The sequence below is a fragment of the Epinephelus moara genome, chromosome 4 (assembly GCF_006386435.1).
Source record: "Epinephelus moara isolate mb chromosome 4, YSFRI_EMoa_1.0, whole genome shotgun sequence".
Taxonomy (NCBI): Eukaryota; Metazoa; Chordata; class Actinopteri; order Perciformes; family Serranidae; genus Epinephelus; species Epinephelus moara.
In genome coordinates this window covers 8,990,012-9,004,093 of record NC_065509.1, presented here as the reverse complement: position 1 = coordinate 9,004,093, position 14,082 = coordinate 8,990,012, and the positions used below count along the sequence as shown (strand labels likewise).

Sequence of the window (14,082 nt, the reverse complement as noted above, 5' to 3'; positions counted from 1 at the left end):
ACTAAAGTACATAAATGTGGGCACATTAACAAAAGAGCTCTGTAACAAAAGACCTATTTATATAGATTTGTTTAGAGTTTGACTCCAACAACAAATGAGCAGGTCAGTGACTTAAGTGTTTCCAAATGTTAGCCACAAGATCAAGCCTATTACATTGTCAACAAGCAAAATGACTTGTATTTAGCCATTGCATGCCACCAGTGATGTTCTGAAAAGCCCAGACTTTACATTTCTGCATGACAAAAACTGCCTTCAGTCCTGTAAATTGCTATGTCGACACAGACAAGGTATGGTGCCACAGTGTGTCAACACTGCAGGTATTACATACGGCATCAGGGCTTAATAGACAATTGGACCGTTAAAACCTCCCCATCCTATTGGATTCACTGTAAATTTTATCCAGGCAGCTCACATGAATGATATTGACTGCCTGCCAACTCTTGCAAAGTACGTGTCAGTGTGTGTAGCTGCCGGCAGAGGCTCCATATCTATAGGCGGATTATTATAATTGTCTCTGTTCAAAAGCTGTAATGTACCTCAAGAGGGAGAAAAGAGAGAAAGAGGGAGGTGGAGGGTTGGAAAGGTGAGAGCGTGTGAAGAGAAAAACAGGCAGAGAGGGGAAAGAGAAAGAAAGCAGAGATAAGAGACGGGAGGCAAAAAAGAAAGACACACAGAGGAGTGGGAAAGTGAGAAAAACAGTGGAAACGGAAAGGAAAGTGATAATGTTTCCACCAGGATTGCTTTTGTGAAATGGAAGTCAAGACTATCAGCGAGGGAGAGCGAGGGATAGTTAAAGCAAAAAGAGGGAATGGAGATGAATGGAGGAGGTGAAGGAAGGAGCGTAGGTGTAGGAGGGGATGGAGAAGCTGCATTCCTGACCGCACAGTTACAGAACGGGACGAGAAAGAGGGAAAGAAGTTAATCTGAAATCCAGATGCTTTAAGGACCAACAGAGGGTCAAACTAATGCACACACACAGGCACAGACATACACACACAGAGTGCTCCATCCCCTCTCTTGCTCTCTCTTTCACAGACCTCGGGACCTCAGTGGCTTTACAACTCAGCAAACATCCAAAGGACTAATACATCAACTGGATACTTTTTTATGCCTGTTTCCCTGTAAAACTTGGTCTTTCCAGCCTGCTGTGAAAACTAAAGGACTTTGTTCTGGAGTCTATTTCTTTACTTCAACTGTTTATCCTTTCCTTAACTGGAGGAATTTCCAGGTGAGTCTCTTGTGGTTTTGATAATGAGAACTTGTTAAATGCTCCCAGATGTAAAAGTAATTTTAACAGAGGCTGTTGTTTAGGTTAAAGGTTTGTTAGTTTTCTGTGCAGATTTCTGGTTTTAATACAGAGATGCTCATTTAAAACTTTTCTCACATGCAGTGATGCAATAGCCTGAACGTTTGCATGGGCTGAGTGTCATTTTTTAACAGTTAACTGACAGAAGTTGATGTATGGCTGACGACTAATTGTCCTCATCTGAAAGTGTCAGTTAAATAAGCGGAGGTTGACGACTGAGTGTCAAAAGGTTGTAAAAATGACAGCTTTAGAGCCGCAGTTGTATTTGCAACCCCCGAGCGTGCCATCTCACTTTGGAATCTGATTTCATACTGACTGTCATGTAGTGACAGATGTGGTTGGTGTCACAGTAACTCATCTGTTGATTTAATTGAGTAGAATTAGCATGGTACACAGTGCAGTGCTGTTTACTTTGGTCTACAGAGCAACTCTTTGTCCACAAGTATCAGGAAAACTGTGAAATACAGCTCATTTTCAAAAGCTCTTGGATTTTTCTGGACTATATGTAACCTAAAAAAGGCTGCAAAAGATTGTCATATGATTATGTTCAAAGAGCATCTGAAATAGCAAATATTTATACTTGATATACTGTGTGCAAGACATAGAAATCTCCATCAGCCTGTTGCTTGGAAAGTTTGTTTACTAGAACTAGGTCCTTTGACAAAGTGCATTTCAGTCATACTGGTACCAATGAGCACTTGAGGGGAACAGACGCTCTGTATAAATACTCTTAAGTATTTATTAGCTACATGCATCTTTGTTTTACTGACTAAAGGCGGCCAGCTTTCAGTAATAACAAACAACAGACGGATGAAAGCTGGTTAGATTTTACATAGAGAGTACAGAGTACTTCTAGATTTACTTAAAAGCCACCTGAGCTTCTCTCCGTGCCACTGCAGCAAGCCATGATAAAACTTTGAGAGATTTACAGCCACTACTTGGAAAGGAATTCTCAAAGGAATCTGCCTATTAAATAGTTTAAGCGATCAGTTAAGGTCAGAGGATTTTGGTTTTTATCCTAAATATACGGTGTAAGTGAAACCTTTGCTTTGTGACACAAAAAGAAAAAAACACATTTGTTCCATGTTTAAGCCCTTACAGGTTTTATAATGACCATAAATAAAACAGACTTATGAAACCAGAGTGTACTCTTTTTACCCTCAGAGGTCTCTTCAGAATATGAAAAAGTCATATCTCTATGTCATAAATTTAAATAAATTACCATAATCCAGACGCAGGTGAAATAAGTAGGATCATCGTGTTAAAACCCTGAATATGTTAATTACAAATGTTCCAATATGTGTCTGTCAATCATAAAGCATCGCTGTTAAGCTTGCCAAATAACCTTTGGAAGGCAAGGTTAGTATCCGATAGCAACACTCTACATATTATGTTAAAAGAGATTTGTGAATGAGGATATATGGATAACACATGATATTAAAGACTTGCATGAAAACATGTGGGAATCATATTGTAGTCATCTCTTGACATGTGTTATCTTGAATGGAGCAGCTTTGACTTGGCTGGCAGTCAGCGTAATGCTTTTGACATGAAGATGTATTGGCCTCAGTCAGACATTCTTAAAGGAACACACCATGTATTAAGGAGTCTGGTTTGACTTTTGATCTGTTTTAAGTTATTAAGCAAAGACACCAAGATTTGCATGGTTGGTAGATTTTTGACTGATGGTGCTGCATGCAAGCTTTAGCCACACTCGGGCAATCATACTGGACGTCTCAAAAGGTGTGTGAAATATCTCCTTAGCTAGCTAGTGGTAGAATGGATGGATTTTAAAATTCTGGCATTGTATTAACCTGGCTCTGACAGTCACAGTTTTGCTAAATTAGGTTAGCATAACATTGTACTTACCACCATTAATGTAGACATTGCAGATATACACACTGTAAAATACAAGCATTAGCTAGTCCTGAGCTAGCATACACAAACAGCCTAGCTATCAGAAGCTAGTGATAAATAGAAATTATAGGCTACACTCGATATGCTAACAGTTCTGCAAAGGTAACAGCTTACAAGACTTCCACAACAATATGGTGTAGGTACTCACTAGTCTTTGTCTCCAGGTAAAGCAGATTTTGGTTGCTCACAGACCTGGGCAAAGTTACCCGATGATGTCACAAGCTATTAAAGGAAACTGGCGTTTTTTTAACTTTTCTTAACTGCAATTTGGCTACTATAACCAGAGGTTAGCATAACACCCTATTTACCACCATACTGTAATTGCAGACAAAGGGTGTATTCGAGCGCATGAATGAATACACCCATAAGTGACACACACACTGCACTAGAAACAGTGTCAACAATGAGGCCAAGGAGATACAGAGCTTGTTGTTTGCAATGCAATTACACGTAAAACCCAGAATTTCAGAAGACACTTACTTCTAATGAACAGTATGTGCTATAATAGTACAACTGCAGTGGCACCATCAGCTTCAGTTTATCTAATGTAATTTCTATGTAAGTAGCTAAGTGGTGTAGTGGTAGTTGATGACGTGGGTTTGCTACCAGGTAGATGGGTAGGTTACTGAAGAGGAAGTGGATATACTCTTGTTTTTATTCCAATGGCTTTTGGCTGAAACGACCCAAAAAATAAGTTAATATACCCTGTATACCTGCACGTAGGCCTACCCTGGCCGTTTAGCTCCATTGCTCCTGGGTGGTGGCAGTCTATGGGTTGGAGATCTTAAAACCTTGACTAGTGAAACCAAAACTCGTTAGAAATTACAGGGTATAAGTAATAAATATCTTCTTTTAGTTTGTTTACATTGCAAGTTACTTAAGTGACAGTTTCGGGCATCTTCTCAAATTCAACCTACACATCAACTGTATTGAGTTAAATCTAATAAATAAAAACATACAACTTTTAACCACCAAGATATTAGCCTTCATTTTTATTTTGCTACACACTGGCTACTCCTGCTATCATTCAAAACACTGTATGCTTATTTTAGTCAATGATCCAATGATCTACTGGTAGGGTTTCTATGTTCTCGTATTTTAAGGTACAGTATAGCCTTTCCTGTTTCTGCCCATCCTTCATTCATTAAATATTTATTTTTAGATGACTTTAACATATTAAAGTTAGTTCATTCACTGACTGTTTTTAAAAGTATACGACAGAAGATGTGGATGATTGTGAGGTGGAAAGAAAGACTATATAGAAGGAAACAAAGGAGTCAGGGATGTATTTTGGCAGGATTTAGAGGAAAAACACTATGTGCCAGTGAACATATGATTTTGATAAGCAGTAGGTCAGACAGTGTAATGGTCTGGCTCCTTGACTGGAAGTACTTTATCTCTGTCAGGTGAGAGTCTGGGAGGGGTACTAAGTGATTTCATTGTACAGGAAAACCCTTTTCTCATCTCCTCATCTGTTTTCTCTTTCTATTCTGCTGTCCTCTCCTCCTCTACATCCTTTCCTTTCTCCTCTTCTCTGTTTCCCCCTCTCCTCTCATTTCCTCTGCTGTCCTCTGTCTGTCTCCAAAGTGCTAACACAGGGGAGCTGGTAAAGCCATTATTAGAGGAGAGCAGGAGCAGAAAATTAGCTGGCTGACAGCGTCTACCTGTGATCATCATAGCTCTTGATACTGGAGACCGACTGAATGGACACCTTTACTGCTGTGTAAAGTCAAGGTAGGAGCTGCTGCAGCTACAGACTCTAGTCATACTTAATCACATTATAAGTAAGGGTCACTGAACAGCTCTGTGTAACACCTAATAAAATGCATCCAATATCCTTTCAACATGTTATTTAAATTATAGAGCTGATGACCACGTTTACGCAGACAATATGGGACATTCATTGTGAGCCATATAGTATATCCTATGACCAATGTCAGATAGTAACTTTTTAAAAATGTTTAGCATAAACTTTTATGATCGTGGCCACAAGGTGGCAAAGTCATTAGAGACCTGAGAGCAGAAGTTCAAGCTCCTACTATCCTTGCACAATGAACTTCTGTTAGTGGACCTTTGACCTCTGACCTCCCTGTGGAGAATGCAAGATGAGAGGATTCCCCTCTGTGGATAAATAAATGATTGTTATCATATTTCAAAAGCATATTCTTATATTTTGAGTGTGAATGTTAAAATTAACTCTCGACCTTGGCAAGCAACGTTGGTCCTCCACTTTGGTCCAGAGTGAAATATCTTAACTATTGGGTGGATTGCCATGAAATTTCATACACATACTCATCTCCTCCTCAGGATGAAGTTTACTTATTTTGGTGAGGCCCTGACCTTTGATCTAGTGTCGTCATTTTTTTTCCGTCCAAAATTTAAAACTAATGACATGAAATGTTAGCAAACTAACATGCCAGATGATAAACTTGGTCAACATTTTACTTGCTAAACATTATCATGTTAGTGAGTCAAAATTAGCATTAAGCTCAAGGCACTGCTGTGCCTAAATTGAGCTCTCAAGCCCCAATCAGACAGAAAATGTTTTATCAGCTGGAAGCAGCTTTTTGTAATTGACCTATGGCTAACCTTTGCCAACCTTTGTTATCTCTGCGATTACAGATAAGTTAATGAAGCTAAGCTCTAGAAGTTAACGTTAGTTTAACTAGAGCCCCCTGGACAACAGCTAACAATGATGTACGATCACCAAAGTACAAAACTAGAACAAAATAGGCTAATGAACTCCCAGCAAACAAGGTGGCATGATGAACAACGCAGCTAGGAGCTAACACTAGGCTAACTTTAGGTAACGTTAGCTAGAGATGTTAAAGATAACTTTATATTTCTTTCCAGCAAAGTGACAATATGTTGCCTCAAACACAATGTTGTCTTACCTTAGAACAGATGTAGACATCCTTGTTAATCTTATTCACGTTGAGTTGATGTTGTGGTCTAACGTTGCCACACAACTTTATCCAAAGGAGACACTTTTCTCGGTTTAAGGTGTAAAAAAATACACCTCGTAGCCCAGCCTCTCAGGATACCTTTAGTTGGAGTTGCATGTACCCCATGCACACCGTTTGACCATTTTTAAACTTCAAATCTCAGAAAAAGCTCATAAAACCGAACAAAACTGACTTTTTGTAATGTATTTCAATGAACGTCCAGGCAGAGAACGTCCAAGTGTATGGGAATGGCTATACGCACTGTGATTGGCTCATCGCGTTTGAAGGTGGGGCTTAGCCATAGGTCAATTGTTTTAATGAGAGTGAGGCTTTTTGCTTAGGCCTACTGTTTTTTCGTTGCTACGCGCTTCGCATTTTTGCGCTCTAGACACGTACCTGCCATTTTTGCCTGAGCACTCTGAACTCCTCAATTTGAAAAAACTTAAACTCAAAACGGAAAAGCGCCCCACGTCATCTCCGCCTTTTTCCCATTGTCCAGTCGGATGATTTGACCCTCTATGGTCACAACAAGTTTACAGTTGGTAACAAATGGAGGAGATATTGGTGTTCAGTTGCTCGGCAGGATCAGTGGACACCCTGTGGTTAGTATTCATTTTTGTTATGCTAGGTCCAATGGTAGACAGCAGGTTGTCAAACTGACTCTGAGTCATCCTAAAATATGCCTAGACATGGCCATCATTGAGGTGAAGCTCCTGGACCAACTGTTGGTACTTTCTGTGATCCACCCTCTTTTTCAGGGTCTCATGTACCCACACAGATCTCCGTTTCCCTGTGCCCAACAAACTATTTGCTGACAACCTCTCACCCTCCACCAGAGCTACAGCAAGTACCCTCTGTCCATTTTAGTAACTACTACATTTACTGTGAAATGAATATGATAAAAAAGCTAAAACAAACATACAAAAGAAAAAAACAACCGATAGACTGATAACACGGGAAGGTTAGGGTAAGGATTTGATGAGGTGGTTGCCTGGCAACAATAGACAGGAGCAGCAAGTGTGTTTTTTTACTAGTGGCATTCAATTTTTAAAAAAAGCAATGTGTTGCGCCTCACACTGTGTCACTTTCTGTGTGATCGGGGCCTCACAAAGCTGCTAGCACGGCTGTAGACTCTTGTTATGTCAACCCAGACAAAAATGTAAAACACAGTAGGATACATTGAGTTCCCTTTCGCTCCGACATTCACCACAGTGGTGGATGTCATATTGCAGAGCCAACATGGCTTTGGCCTCTACCTTGTAGACCCTCATGTTAAAGTAACATGAATTTCTTGGCATTGAGAATGTTACATTTGTTATTCGTTTCACCAGTTTTCACTTGTAACAATCTGAAGATAATCTCTCTGTTGGAAACATTTCGTCTGATCTCAGCTGTCATCACTGAAGTCAACAGCGAGCCTTACTAACCTCTATGTAGGTTAATGTGTTTGTCAGATCAGGAAGTCCAGACCGGTGTGTGTGTGTGTGTGTGTGTGTGTGTGAGAGAGAGATAGAGAGAGAGAGAGAGAGAGAGAGAGAGAGAGAGAGAAAGCATGAATATCAATAATCCATCATGATCCAGGTCAAATTTTAGGACACTTTCCTCCTGTCTTCCTGTCGCAAATGTCACAAACCAAGCACACACACACCAAGCACACACACACACACACACACACACACACACACACAGCTGTTAGGTAAATTAGCCTCCCTGAGTGGAGAGAACACAGAGATAGAAGTGGAAACCAGAAACCCCAAACTGGCCTCTAGTGACTTCAAAATATGTCAGTGTTTTATTTGGTTCTACCTGTGAATACTTCTCTTTCTCTTGCTCCGCCCATTTCCCTCTCCCCTCTGAGTTTTTCAACTATCAGACGTGTGTGTGTGTGTGTGTGTGTGTGTGTGTGTGGCTGTATGTAATTGGTATGTAATTCCCTCAGAGGAGCATGTTAACATTTAAACCAACACAGTGAGTGCCAAACCACCTGGCGCTGTAGCAAACCACAACTGCCAATGTTAAGTGGTTATTTTCCACTCTGCTGTCTTTTGTATTGTGTTGCACTGTACCGTATTTGTTTGACCTACCAGAGTGTGACTTTGAGTCATTAATCCCCAGTGATGACAGATAATGTGTCTATTGTGTGTCTTCAAATATACACATATGCCTTCCTGTAGTTTTGGACATGATTATGTCGGATAAAAGGGGATTTACACTGCTGAGTTTGAGTCTGAGAGTCTCTGAGAGGTGTAGTGAACACGAGCAGGATTTAATCGAGTGTTCAAACCTCTCTGACGTGTTTTATCAACCTTGAGGGCGAATAGTTTGGTATTCGGAGAGCTGCTACAGTTGTCAGCTTACTCAGCCATGAAGATTTCTCACAGCTTTCACCTCTCTCAGTCTTACTAATGCTATCATGTGAATTCTTTCTTTCTTTCTTTCTTTCCTCCTCTAACATTTGTGAGTGTACCCGCTTGGGCATGTGTAAAGTGGTTCTTAATGTGCTGCATTTTGCAAGTCATTATGTTAATTTTCTCTTTCATCATGTCTAGCCAAAGCTAACAACTTAATCTGAGAGTTAGTTATTGCTGCTTAAAGAACTCATCAGGTAAAAGAGGTTAAAAGAGATATCTGTTGAGTATTGAGTGTGTGTGTGTGTGTGTGTGTGTGTGTGTGAGTGTGTGCAGATACACACAATACGCCCATGCACTAAAAGCTATGTGTATACTATTAAGGGCTTCCTGCTTGTGCATTTGGCTTATATGTATAAGTACTGTAACAGCAATCTAAACAGTGGACAGTTTTAAACAGCGACTGAAAACATATCTTTCTAACATAGCCTATAACTAGCAGCTATCTGTTTTAGTATTCTTAATATGTTTGTATATATGTATTTTCTGTTACTTGATTAATTATTGATTGATAAATCTGTTTATTCTCCTCTTTTATCCCTGAATGAGTGTTGTATAATTGTATGGTTTTATTTCTTTGCTGTTTGTCTCTTCCACTAAATCATAATGCACTTTGTGCATGAGAGGTGCTTTATGAATAAAGTTAATTCATTCAGTCATAAAGTTCATTCATTCATTCATTCATTCAGAAACATGTTTACTTACATGTTTATTACCAATAGATCATATGAATATGTATCAGTGAAAGGGGTTGCTCGTAGTGATAAACCCATACATCCCTCAACTCTGTGATGATTTTTAGCCTCTTTTAGCTCATTGTTTTTATTTGATGGCTTGTAACTTTGCTGTTTTAGTTCATAGTTAGCAACTACATAGTTGGTGAACATAATGGAGTCAGATATTTCCCTCAAGACTTGCTGGAGGTCAAAAACCCACACAGATTCATTTTTGCTCTGTATCTGCTGGATGTATGAACTAAATTATAACTCTACTTATTGTCCCATCCATCTATCCATTCTATAAACTGCTTATCCTGTTCAGGGTCATGAGAGCCTGGAGCCCATCCCATTAGGGAATGGGCAAGAGGTATTATAGAGCATACTTTGTACAGGTTGCAAGTGGGTCACTTTATGTACATCATTATCTACTGTGTGCATAGATCAGTAGCTATATCACTACACTACATCATGATATGTTTCTAATGTTTGGACATAAATCTGTGCATCTAAATCACTTTATCCCATCCTGCAGGTGTATTGATGACGTGAGCCATCAGACAGCCATCCAGTCATGGCGCTGTGGTGGTGCGCCAACATCTGCAGGTTGGCCGCAGCATGGTTTCCCCTGCTCTTCTCATCACTGCTATGGCAAACGGTATATCTTCATTGCAGAAGCTCTCTTTTTATAGAAGCCAGTGCTTAGTTGCTTAAATCAGCAAAGCTTGACTGATAAAAGTCACTTACATTGTGACACTTAGGGGCAAATTCATAAAAACAAAAATGTGTAATTCTCAAAAGCATCCACAAATGGTGAAATGCACCCCTGTCTGCGCTACCAAGCAAATAACATCTCGGGCTCCTGTGCTATTTGCACATATTCAAATGAGGTAATACACATACATTTGGCTCAAATCTGACTCATTTCTATGCAAATATGACTCTTTACAAAAACAGTCCAATTCACAAAGATCAGTTCTAGTTGTCACACACACAGTTAGTCAGGACCTGTAGCTCACAGTCTGAACATTTCTGGTTTATTTTTCTCTCCACCATTGATCTGCCTGCTGTGTTCTCAGTGCGAAGACAACACTTTATACTTTGCCACATGAATAACTGCAATTAGACAAAGAAATGGCACTCAGCTGCAAAACTTTATGACTGTGTTTGGGCTCTCATATAATTAGTGCAATATCTTCTTTGAATTGGATCTTGAAGGGTTAGTTAGGCAGTTGCAAGTGACGCACAAATAATATTGCTATCAGTGACCATAATCTACGGGTTGTGAATTCACCCACCTGTCAATCTACAAAAAAGAGCCAGCTTACTACAGGCTGTTTACTGGCTGTGAAGACAATGTAAAAATGTTGTTGTGCTGTAGGTGTTACTTTATTGGGAAACCACTCCAAACAGAAGTCGCAGTCTTATTGTCAATGTCAACATTGTTAGATGCTGCTATTTAGTTAGGTTGTGATGTCGAGTGACAAAAATTCAGTGTCAGGGTGTCTAATGCCAATGTCAATTTGACATACTGACAACAGATGACGTTGATATTTAGTTGATTTTAAGTTGTGTTGTTAAATAACCAAACTCCAGCGTCTTCCAAAAATCTCATGCCAACGTCATCTTGATGTAGATAAATGACATATAGTCATGAGGGATGGAGAACAAAACCCATCGTCTGCAAATCAGAATGTTATTGACTACCCAACTAAATATCATCAAACCGATTTTCATGCCAACCAAAAGTTAAAGTCTGTTTGATGTACGAGTCCAACGTCTTTCTGACATCATGTTGACATCTGGTGCCAGCTGGGTAAGTTAAGTAAAGTTATGGGTTAGACAAAAACATGACATAAGGGTAGAAATGTGAATAAAGTGTATATTTTTATTTAAAAACTACAGCTCATCCAAGGAAATATTGAATTCATCTTGATGAAACTGGGCACAGGAGGGCACAATGTTAGCACACCTGGTTTATTTAATATAAGCCTCAAGTTCTTTCACTTGGTATTGATTTCTTTCCAAACTGCTGGTGCCTACACAGGCCTGAACTCATCTGTTTGCTTCTCCTTCTCTTATCTCATCTTTTTTGAATTTCTGAATTTGCCTCTGCTTACTGCTTTCTCATACCTCCTCTATTATACCTTCTCTCATATATCCTCTCTGCTCTCTCTTTCATTTTATGTCTAACCTCCTCCATCTGATTGCTCTCTGTTATTAACCTTTCCTTTCTTTATCGGCTCTTTCTTTCTCCTCTCCTTTCTGTAGATCTCCCCCATACAGGCCATCCCATCCTGCCCACGGAGCTGTAGCTGTCCGGGTGTTAAAGAGGTCCACTGTACGTTCAGACACCTCACTTCCATACCAAAAACCTTCCCTAAAGACACAGAGAGGCTCAACCTTGGGTAAGGCTCAATCACTATACATAAACACACATGCTCACAGAAGCATTGAGACATTGTCATCGGTGACAGCCCATGGGGAGGAAAACTAAACACTCTACAGGAAACAGTGTGGAATGTGGAGTAGGTGATTTGTCAGAGAAGTGTTTTCTTTGGCTAACAAATGATCAACTCTGCCTCTAATAACTCACAAACCAAAATGCTGAAGCAAGTGCTTTTTGGTTGTCGAGGCTGTTCTTTTGAGATCACTTTTTTATTCCATGGATTCAACAGAGGATTTATCTTTTGCCTTAGAGGGTGAGATCATGAAAACATTGCTTCTGCATGCCATCAGTTTATCATATGTCAGCCCTCTTTAAGAACAAAAGAAGCCAGTTTTATACCAAAGACAGCAGTCTCATCAGCAGGGTAATCAGCACACAGCCTATGGTGCATTTAATGTGACAACATCTGCTTTTAACCCAGAAGATAAGGGCTTAGCACCAGCATGTGGTATTGAATTGACTCCGGAGGGAATAAATCTCCTAATCGCTTCCATGAGGACGGAGCGTTCACTGCCCTCCAGCACAGCAGAGAAATAGCCCAGCCAGCGTTTTGTATGTAGCAAACATCCTTGTCTGATAATTGGCTCTAAACAATACATATTTACACGGTAAACTACTTGGCAAGCAGCAGCCAGAGCTACACTATTGTTCACAGGAGGCTTTCCATTTGCGTGTGGAAACAGCTACATTATCACTGCAATTCAGGTGCATTACATTTGTGCTTAAAATAGCTCTCCAGCTCTTCATGACTGGCTATAGGGCTAATGCAAGGATGTGATAAAGCATTTCAGTAGGTACATGATCACAAAAGCTACAATGCGTTGCCAAGCTTCAGTCCACAGGACGTAAACTGTCTCCATATGTGCTTCTGCACTGTGGGAGCAGCACTGTGGAAGCTATCAGTGAATTCCAGGTAATCTGCATCTTGAACCAAAACAGAATTCATATAATATTTAAATGGCCAGTATTACACTGCAGGGATTACATTAGGATGGGCTTGGCAACAGTAAGTGTTATTTTATATTAAATTACACCACCCCCTTCAGGTCAAACTGAATAAAGTAATAGATTCCTACAACTATAGGTCATTCTTGCCTTTGCTTTATGGCTCTGATCTAACCATTTTAAAGACATACTGCATGGTGGAAACGGCCCAAAAACAGACACGGCACACATAAACAGATACATGGAATATAATATATCATTGCAGATGCATGACATAATTACGTGATTTCCACATGGCAGCAACATGAGTAGAGGCTGACTGTGCATTTCTGGCTTCCTCCTGTTGACAAGTTGCTTAGCCCTCCCCCAGAAAGTGATTGTCCAATGCAGGCCCATGTGCATGGGGTTGCAGTAAAATTGCTTCTCTGTATATAAAGATAAAGAATATGGAGAATGGTGTCTATTTTTGGCCTGTCCAAAACCAAGAACACAACAGCAAAAGTGTAAGGAGTGGTTTAATGAGTGTTGTTGCTCAAATGTAAGCTGCAAGAGTTAGCACTTAACTATTTAGCTAACTACCTACAGTAGTGACACAACACAGTGTCTCTTCCAAGGCCAAGGAGCATTTCATTCTACAACTTTGTGCCTAGGTCCTCACTGTGTGTGAGCGTGTTGGGTAATGTTAATTAGGGGAGGGTCCTCTCAATTGTGTTTTTTTTTTTTTCTTTTCATACTTTTACTAAGAGATTGTTTTACCTACATATGTCTTCTATCAAAAAACACTTGGTCAAAGTGGTCACTGTCCAGTGTTACAAATGAGGAGCATGTGAGTCTTAATTGTAACAGTGTGAGTTACAGTTGTAACAAGGCTACAAAAGAGCATTAAACAAAACATTTTCATGGCTAATCAACAATATTTCAGTCAAGCAACTGTTTCTACATTGACTTAATACCAGGGATGTGATCAGATGAGCTCGAAGACATAATGATATTATTAAAACTTAACGGATGCAACAGCTGGCAAATTTGTTTCCTTCCTCATTGGCAAATACATTGGTTAAACCTCTATCATTAGCAAACCTGTTTAGTTGAAGTTGTAAAAACACTATACAACCCTAATCTGTTTTATAATATAATGAATGACAACTGATTGAACACAGAGTGCGTGCTTTTCGGGGATGCCTCTGTACAATTGTGCATTGACCCCTGGGGGGTCATGAAGCAACACATCTGCAAGTTTTATTGACAAACAACTGACAGACAAGTTATAAATATATAATATATATATACACGTTAAGTAATCAAGTTGTGCTCACAAATCTAAGCAGTTACAAATGTAACATGTGTTCCAAGTGAGCTGTTGGTTGCACTTGTGCTTTGGTGTTCCTTAAAGACC

The 14,082-nt window shown here is 39.7% G+C and overlaps 1 protein-coding gene across 1 annotated transcript in view; it reads left to right on the top strand.

Moving 5' to 3' along the window:
- The first annotated feature begins 1,004 nt into the window (after window positions 1-1,004).
- Window positions 1,005-14,082, top strand: part of si:ch211-159i8.4 (matrix-remodeling-associated protein 5) — a 37,517-nt gene continuing 24,439 nt past the window's right edge. The window contains exons 1-4 of the mRNA XM_050043199.1: window positions 1,005-1,228; window positions 4,811-4,957; window positions 9,828-9,950; window positions 11,564-11,700. Of these exons, the coding sequence (XP_049899156.1) occupies window positions 9,867-9,950; window positions 11,564-11,700 (221 nt within the window). The 5' untranslated portion in view covers window positions 1,005-1,228; window positions 4,811-4,957; window positions 9,828-9,866. The remainder of the gene's footprint in view (window positions 1,229-4,810; window positions 4,958-9,827; window positions 9,951-11,563; window positions 11,701-14,082) is intronic.